This window comes from Cyphomyrmex costatus, unplaced genomic scaffold, assembly GCF_001594065.2.
Source record: "Cyphomyrmex costatus isolate MS0001 unplaced genomic scaffold, Ccosl1.0 scaffold408, whole genome shotgun sequence".
Lineage (NCBI taxonomy): Eukaryota > Metazoa > Arthropoda > Insecta > Hymenoptera > Formicidae > Cyphomyrmex > Cyphomyrmex costatus.
Window position 1 is genome coordinate 1034 of NW_017278296.1, and position 9578 is coordinate 10611.

At 29.8% G+C, this 9578-nt stretch overlaps 1 protein-coding gene across 1 annotated transcript; it reads left to right on the forward strand.

Annotated features, from left to right (window-relative positions):
* The first annotated feature begins 1313 nt into the window (after positions 1-1313).
* Positions 1314-9578, forward strand: HDAC6 (histone deacetylase 6). Its single transcript, XM_018543920.1, has 19 exons — positions 1314-1392; positions 2147-2311; positions 2459-2878; positions 3009-3106; positions 3298-3471; positions 3593-3785; positions 3885-3944; positions 4398-4487; positions 4577-4683; positions 4772-4915; positions 5230-5336; positions 5724-5893; positions 6476-6816; positions 6900-7095; positions 7277-7406; positions 7981-8562; positions 8647-8813; positions 8985-9272; positions 9402-9578. The coding sequence occupies exons 1-19, from the start codon at positions 1390-1392 to the stop codon at positions 9480-9482; spliced, it is 3516 nt and encodes a 1171-aa protein (XP_018399422.1). The 5' UTR covers positions 1314-1389; the 3' UTR covers positions 9483-9578.

Sequence of the window (9578 nt, forward strand, 5' to 3'; positions counted from 1 at the left end):
AGTAGTGCTACACCATGCTACACTCTACAGTGTTAGTGCAAGTGCCGCTAGTGGCCACTTGGCCTCTCGCCATATCCACACAACTTGCATAACCGCATAAACGTATGCATAATGAAAATTATCCAATCACATTTTACGTGCATCTTTATAAGGGAAATGCGATTGGATAATTTTCTTTATGCAAGTTGTGTGGATATGGCGAGAAACACACACTTTTGCATAACGCATAAACCATATGCATAAAGAATTTGATTGGTCCATTGACTCATGTATAAGAAAATGGGCCAATGAAATTCCTTATGCACATGCTTTATGCGTTATGCAAAAGGTTTCTCTCTGCGTATAGCTTTAATCCAGCAAATGTATTATGCGCATCATGTGAGAAAAGATAGATTTTCACGAGCTGCTCAAACCGGTCGTTTCAGCGACAAAAAAGATCACATGATCAAAATTGACGAATATCAAGCGTCAATTTGGATCACATGATCCTTTTTGTCGCTGAAACAGCCAGTTTGAGCAGCTCGTGAAACTCTACCTAAACGGAACGTATCTCAAGTTTCCTTTAGAATAAGAGCCCCAACACACACTTTTGCATAATGCATAAAGCATGTGCATAAGGAATTTCATTGGCCCATTTTCTTATGCATGAATCAATGGACCAATCAAATTCTTTATGTATATGGTTTATGCGTTATGCAAAAGTGTGTGTTGGGGCTCTAATATGCAATTGATTAATTGTGTCATCATACGATCGGCGACTGATCTTCTTCCAATAGAGTGGATTTAACAATTTTTAATATTTTTGATGGATTCCGTTGCAATACAATTCAAAATATTATACTTCAGATCACATATTCAAATATATTCGAACGTAATTTATATAGCAAAGGACTTCAATCAGCAGCATGAACTAAACACGTCAGTTCGCTGCGCTGGCTTGTAATGGAATACACGTTTGTATTTCGCGCATAAAAAGTGGGGTAAATGTGATTGGTTAATTTTTCGTATCCCCCACCTTTTGTCACCATTATGCGCAATGACTCACCTTACGTATTTCCACCACCATTGTATACATACATATCAGTGCAAAGTGTAAATACGAATGGACTTGCAGTTTCAACCATTTTGGCTATACACGTTGCTGTTTATATGTTATTACAGACAAATACGAAAGTAGCAACAGATGTAAACAAGAAAAATAGAAAAAAGATAAAAAATTAACCTGAATGGGTCTAAAACTTTTCTTTTTTTATTTGATATTTTAATTAAGTTTTGTGGGAAGAGGAAATCAAATCTAAAACATAATCTGTGTTGTCCGATGAGTAAATGTTTGTCTAAAAATGTACTATTTTGACATCCATTAATTGTAATTCTTTTCAATTCGGGCAAATGGTAAGTGCTATTATTGTTATTATCAGCAATTTCTGCGCGTTTATTTATCGTTATCTTATCACTGGCTCTCCAAAACAATGATAACACATGTCGAGGAATATTTATATATATATCACATTGGATATCCATAAAAGGACAGATTGTCCATTCACTGTTTGTAATCTGGACCAATAATTTTTTGTAACAAGTCTTGCGTTTATTGTCACAAGATACTTTAACCTTGTATGCAAAAAAAAGCAATCCTAAAGAAAATCTATAGTTTTATTCACAATAATTATTATATACGACAGGTCTGTTATTCTTATCTGTTAGAATTTACTCTTGTCAACTTTCATTGGCTAGAAAGCTCCAATCAACTAGTTGTTGCACAATAGAAATTTTGAAATAATTTTTTAACATGAATTATGATCTTAAAACAATTCATTAATTTTCTCATGGACTTGACTTGTCTTTGCCTTAAAATTTTTATAACATCAATAGTTATAAAAGAAATGTCTTATATGATCGACATAATTAGTAATATTGCATAGTTTATATCACTTTTATTGATATGGATTAGTTTTAATATTTTTAACTGGATCTTTATTTTTTCTAATTTTTAGAAAAAGATGCATATAAATCGAAGCAAGATTAAAATTAAATTGACCTTGCCCATAGTTCCTTATTTAGGAACTATTCCATATATGTATATATACATATATATATATGTATATATATTACATTTATCATTAAATATTAGTTAAATAATTTATAGACTGAGTCCACGGTGAATCTGGATCTATTTACTGCTGCTAAACAACTAGCAGACAGTGAGATTGAACTGATAAAAGTGATTGAGAATTCTACCAAGTGTCAAAGAACTGCAACAAATATGCTTACAAATGCAAAGAAAACAAAGAAACCTGGAAAATCAAAAAATGTAAATATTATTTGTTAAACTTATAAAATATTAATCTAAATGAATATATGATATATTATATTAATTAGTGAGACAATATGTTTTTTTAATAAGCATTATATATTTCAACATATTTTAAAATTTATATAACATCTGTTGATATAATAGGCTCGTCCATCAGCTGCGCTATTGGCTGCCAAACAAGAGGCAGCAAAACGACAGCTATTATCAGATAAGAAATCCAACAACTTTGTACCGGACATATATCAGAAAGCAATTGATTCATATAAAATGATACGAAAGCAGACTGGTCTTGTATTTGATCGAAGCATGGCTGAGCATGAGTGCATCTGGGATCCAAATTATCCCGAGTGCCCGGCCAGATTTACACAAGTTTTGCAAAGGTGTGAGGAGCTAGACCTGGTGCAAAGGTGTAAACTCATTGAACCGAGACTTGCCACGGAGAATGAACTTCTGACTAAGCACAGTCAGAAACAGATTAATATTTTGAAGTCAACGGATGGTTCTACGGATTCTGAACATTTGGAGTTGCTATCGTCCAAGTACGATTGCGTCTATATCCATCCGGTATGTAAAAAAAAATACCACGATTTTTTTAGAAGGCCAAACTAATAAAAATAATAATCAAGCTTATTTGTTAAATACTATTTTTTAAGTATGTTTAAAAAATTAAGATTTATTTTATATATTTTTACAGTCTACATATAGATTATCTTTATTAGCCGTGGGTTCAACGATTAATTTAGTAGAAAGTGTTTGTAAAAGCGAGATACAGAATGGCATGGCTATTATCAGGTAAATTCTAATAAATTTTGATTCTCACAAAGTATAAATGTATTAATATTTAATTTAATTAATTTTATCTTTAGTGGTGTATTTTTCTTTAATTAAAAATTACGTTTTGAATTAGTTAAAAATTGTTGACTTACATTAATATAATTATATAATAATATTTAGTGATTAACTAATGAATAATATTTTTCCAGACCACCTGGTCATCATGCAATGAAATCGGAATACTGCGGTTACTGCTTCTTCAACAATGTAGCTGTGGCAGCAGAAAAAGCTCTGAGTTCTGGTTTGGCAAATAGGATTTTAATTGTAGATTGGGACGTTCATCATGGACAAGCAACGCAACAAATGTTTTATAATGATCCACGGTACACTTTCTTTTTAAAAAAATTATTAATTAAAAAAAATTGTTTTATGTTATTTTTTAAAACATTCCATTTTTGTTCGTTCTATCAAGTAATTAATAATTATTTTAAAATTTTTGAACAGTGTGGTTTATTTTTCAATACACCGTTATGAACATGGCGAATTTTGGCCCAATTTAAGAGAATCCGATTTTCATTATATTGGGAAGGAACTCGGAGAAGGTTATAACTTCAATGTACCTTTAAATAAAACCGGCATGACTAATGCTGATTACATCGCCATCTTCCAGCAAATTTTATTGCCAATGGCTTACGAAGTATGTGACAGATAGCCTTTACTTTATTATATATAGTATATAATATAAAATGATTTAATTTTTTAACTTAATCTTTTAATGGAAGTATTAATATTATAGTTTCAACCGGATTTGATAATAGTATCAGCGGGTTACGATGCAGCTCTGGGTTGTCCAGAGGTAAATTTGAATATATTTTTATTACTACTATTCTTTTTTTTTTATTTTTTTGTCTAGTTTTGCCCAGACTTCGTCCTTGTTTCTGCTGGTTTTGATTCCGCACTGGGCGATGAAAAGGTTATAATAATATTTATTATATTGTGTTATTGATATGCATGCTAAAATTGTATTTGTTTTTCATATTAATAGCATTTTTATTTAATATTAATTAAATTTAATAAACATTGTAAAATTGAAAATAATAGAAATTGTATATAAATCAAGTATTCTATCTTCTTTATACGTATATATATTGTATATGTATATAAATTTTTACAATTTAATTAATTTATAATAATATACAAAGAAAAGTAATAAAATACAGAGAACAAGAGGAAGTGTAATAATAATGTATATAATATTTTTATATTACTATTTTATAATGCATATATATGTATTAATTGTATTTCACAGGGTGAAATGTTAATAACTCCAGCATGTTATTCACATTTACTATCGTCATTATTAAGTTTGGCAAATGGAAAAGTTGCTGTAGTTTTAGAGGTAAAAGAATATGTTTACAAATATATATAGTTATATTTTTATTTATGTATTAATTAAATGTGTTGAACGCAATGTTATAATATATATAGGGTGGTTATTGTCTGAAATCATTAGCAGAAAGTGCAGCATTGACTTTAAGAACGTTATTAGGAGATCCCTGTCCGATTTTGCAAACACTTGATTTACCATCATTAAGGTAAATCTATTGTATTATTTTTATCGCGACATTTTTTAAGAATATCTTTTCTTTCATTCTACTTTATGAAATCTTTTATTGTTCCTAGTATACGTGATACTATCCTAAATGTAATCTACGCACATAAACCATACTGGAAATGTTATCAATATCAAGAAACACACAGCATAAATAGTGTAACACATAATAAAGAGGAAATTACTAATCAACATGTAATTATGGTTACATACAAGTAAGAACTATTCAATTTATTTATATAATTTATTTATATAACTATTATATATATGATTGAGTAATATAATAAAAAAGTTTCTGTTACATATACTTATTATATACAATATTTTTCGAAACAAATTTCGTTTTTTGAGACATTTAAAAAAAACTGAATTCTGAACACACACACACACACCACAAATTATACATTATTCCATAATCATATTAATTATATTAATTTTTTCATAGCTGTTATAATTATTTAAATCGTATTAATGTTATTAACGTATTTATAAATTGCTTGTTTGTGTGTTCTTTTTTTACCTATTTCAGAGGCAGTGAAGTTAAATTAGACAAGTATGACACTCGAAATTGTTATCCTGTACAAAGCAAAGAAATATTGGAGGTCGTAGAGAAAAAATTGAATGAATTAATACAATGTAGGTATTAAAAAAATTGCTTTATTTGCAGAAAATTATATAAGAATATTTAAAAAGATTGCAATATATGTTTTATTTGCTACTTGTTGCATATGACAGTGTAAGTTTCTTTGTCAATTTTTTTTATTTCAAACATTTTATTTTGTTATTAAATTTTATTGTAATATTTATTGAATATTTTTTTCCATTAAAGTAAGAATTATTTTTATAATTTCATTAAAAACAAGAATATTTTTAAAATTGGTATTGAATGGATTATTCAATAAAGATTTTTAGTAGTGTGGAAAAAATAATATATGATTATTTTAAAGTTATTTATATAAAAAGTATTTGAAAAGTTGGATATTGTTTTACTATTATAATAAATTTAATTAATTATTTTTGCAGTAACAAACTTACATAAAGCACCTCAGAAAGTATGTATTGTCTATGATGAAAAGATGCAAAAGCATTGCAACATTTCTGACAATTCTCATCCAGAGAAACCAAATCGCATTTCCAGCATTTATAAGAATCATGAAGAACATGGCTTGTTACAGCGATGCCATTTATTACAAGTACGACGATACACATATTTGATTAAATAAGAATTTCATTTTATCTGGTAATCTTTTAGATTATTTAAGTTATACTATCTATTTTTTAAATTTTGATTTAATAAAACATATTTATAGAAAATTAATTGAATAGAAAATTCTAACTATATACAAGTTGTTCGAGAAGTTATAAAAAATTCTATCGCATAGGGATAGAATGGACTAAACTGAGAAGAAAAATCCTCTACTATTTTACAATTTTCACAATAGTTAACGAGATATTAATTTATAAAAATATCCAAATTTTTTTGCCCAGCCCAAATGCAAGCGCGCGGCTGGATACGATTACCCAGCGAGGCGTGCCAAGCGCTTGCATTGGGTGGTGGGCTGGGCGAAAAAATTTGGATATTTTTATAAATTAATATCTCGATAACTATTGCGAAAATTGTAAAATGGTAGAGGACTTTTCTTCTCAGTTTAGTCCATTCTATCCCTATGCGACAGAATTTTTAATTACTTTTCAAACACCCTGTGTATATAAATAAAAATTATAATATAAGAAAAAAATAGAATACAATTTTTTTATTTTTTTGTGTAACGAAGGGAAGAAGTGCAACGATAGAAGAATTATCCTTGGTTCATTCAATAGACCATATTGATGACATCAAAAGAACATCGACCTTAAAATTCAAGGAATTGCAAAAGCAAGCCTCAGATTACAATTCTGTTTATCTTCATTCTGAAACATGGTCGAGTGCTTGCATATCTGCTGGCTCTCTTTTACAAGTAGTGGACGCTGTTTTGAATGGGGAGTGCCAATCCGGAGTAGCCATCGTAAGGCCGCCTGGTCACCATGCTGAAAAAGATATTGCATGTGGTTTTTGCATATTTAATAATATTGCTGTAGCTGCAATGTATGCTGTACAATTTCACCATGTAAAGAGGTATACTAAATAAAATAATATAGCTTTTTAAATAGTGATAAAAATAAATTAGATTCGAAAAATATAATGTAAATTTATTACAGGGTGCTGATAGTAGATTGGGATGTGCATCATGGAAATGGAACGCAATCTATTTTCGAAGAAGATCCAAAAATCCTTTATATCTCCGTTCATCGTTACGATAATGGCAGCTTCTTTCCAAATTCTAAGCTCGCTAATTATACGAGTACTGGCTTAAACGCGGGCGAAGGATTCAATGTAAACATACCGTGGAACAAAGTAAGCAATAGATACTTATATTTATTTTAGAAAAACACATTTTATGATTTTACAGTTTATATTTTACAATTATTGCAATAGTTAATAATAGTACGCAGAAGTTTGCAGTTTGATGCAGTATAAATTATTTACTCTACAAATTATTATGAAAATTATTGATTACATTTATTACATTTAACAGAAAGGAATGGGAGATGCTGAATACATAGCAGCTTTCCAGCAAGTTGTGATGCCCATCGCTTATCAATTTAATCCAGAACTAGTCTTGATTTCGGCCGGATTTGATGCTTGCATTGGCGATACACTTGGAGGTAAATCTATTTTAGCATATATAAAAATTAATTATTATTTGTATTTATCTCAGATATTTAAAAAATACAAAAATACAAAAGTCTTATATATACACGGAAAATTTGTTATTAAAAATTCTTTTAAAAGGAAAGAAAAAGTTGTCAAGTAAAAGATATAAATAAGAGAATAATATGTACAAAAAAATTATAAATGTCTAGTATCTTTTGGTCTGTTATAATAATGCAATTGTCTATATCTCGAAAACTGAGTCGAATTGACTTATAATGTAAATAAAGTAATATATAAATTCACATACAACTGTATAGAAGCACCCGAGATCCAACTTGATCATTACAGCATGTTCTCATTCTTTAGTTTAAATACTCATGGTCTTATAAGATTTGATTATGTAAATAAACTTTTTTTTATTTAGAAGGATCTCTAGAATATATTATAAAAATTTGTGGGTTTTTTTTTTAAAGAACATCATGTATACAATATAAATTATATAAAATGTATTAGTATAAAAAGATTTGTATATATTATATTTAATAGTAAAGAAAATTCCTAATAATCATTTTTTATTTTTATCAGGTTGTCTCGTAAGTCCAGAACTCTACGGCCATTTGACCCATTGGTTGTCATCTCTGGCCAATGGTCGTATAATCCTAAGTCTCGAAGGAGGTTACAACATCAACTCTATCTCTCACGCGATGACCATGTGTACAAAGGCACTCTTGGGAGATCCTTTACCAATGCTGGATCCTGATCTCATTCCTTGCACTAGCGCGATCAATTCCATCAATAACGTACTGAAGATTCACAAGAAGTTCTGGCCTAACCTACAGTATGGAATGTCTTTACCAAAAGAGAAACTACTTCCCAAATTTAAGACAAAACCTAACAAACGTGAAGAGCAAAGAAAAAATGCGGATAAATTGAAACAAATGGAACCAAAGATCGCCTTAGAGGGAATTGAGAGCGAAAAATTAGATTTGAACCTGGCGATTGATAAGAATTGTTTAAATCTAGTGACAGACGAGGAAATTTCGAAGTTAACGTGCGAAGTGGAGAATATTAAAATAAAAAATTTCGAGTTACATGCAATGAAAAGCGAAGCGGTCGAAGCGAAAAGAAATCCTGAATTGAAACCAAGCGAAGCAAAAAATTTGAATGGTACATACATACTGATTTTATTTTAATTAATTTTAATTGAAGTAGATAATTATTGTGTTTTAACTGAGAAATATAATTGATTAGCAATTTCACAAAGTGTACAAAAATGCGTGAACGAGACGCAGCAATCAAGAGGCAGCCAGCAAGGCAATTCTGACATACGTGAGGATCGCGATGATGAAGGCGCAGCATCTTCACAATCTGAGACACGACCCTTAACTCTTTCGGAATATCTCTCTGACAATCTGCAGGTGAAACTTTTATTATCATGATATATATTTTTTTATTTGTAATTTCTTTGAGATTATTGATGAAATAATAATAAATAATTGATTATTGTTATAAGTGTAAGTGTATACTTATTTTAAAATGAAGAATATAAATAAAACAAACAGGTATTACGTGTTTTTTTTGCTGTGTAGGCTCTGACAGCAGGAGAAATGTTTGCAATCGTGCCTCTGCAAGATTGTCCACATCTGTACACAGTCAACGAGGTTCCTCCAGGTGGAATTGACGTAACTACACCGTGTGTCGAATGTGCCAGTATTGAAGAGAATTGGATTTGCTTGCAGTGCTATACTGTGCATTGCGCCCGTAATATTAATCAGCATGCGATGCAGCATGCAGAGGAGTTTGAGCATCCCATCACGCTCAGTTTCAGCGATATTTCTGTCTGGTGCTATGGTTGCGAAGCCTATGTCGATAATCCTGTGAGTTTTTCTTTAATATTAAAAGTTTTTCTTTAATAAGATAATTAACTTTTACAACAATCTAAATAATACTTTTTTATATTAAATTTGATCTGTTTTTAACAGTCTTTATACATATTGCATTTTTAGCGATTATATGCGGCAAGAAACGCAGCCCACCAAAGCAAGTTCAATGAAGAACTTCCCTGGACTTATAGCGAAAGTGCATGAACACACCTTAAGTAATTAAAAAATATATATTTTAAATAATATAATAAAAAATATATATCTCAGGTTGGTTTTTTAAGCTTGATGCACGATGAGATA

Bases quoted from the DNA above. Each gene is read 5' to 3' on its own strand.
- HDAC6 (XM_018543920.1), top strand. The intron at 2,879-3,008 runs GTATGTAAAAAA...ATATTTTTACAG, and splicing joins ATTGCGTCTATATCCATCCG to TCTACATATAGATTATCTTT. The intron at 8,814-8,984 runs GTGAAACTTTTA...TTTGCTGTGTAG, and splicing joins ATCTCTCTGACAATCTGCAG to GCTCTGACAGCAGGAGAAAT.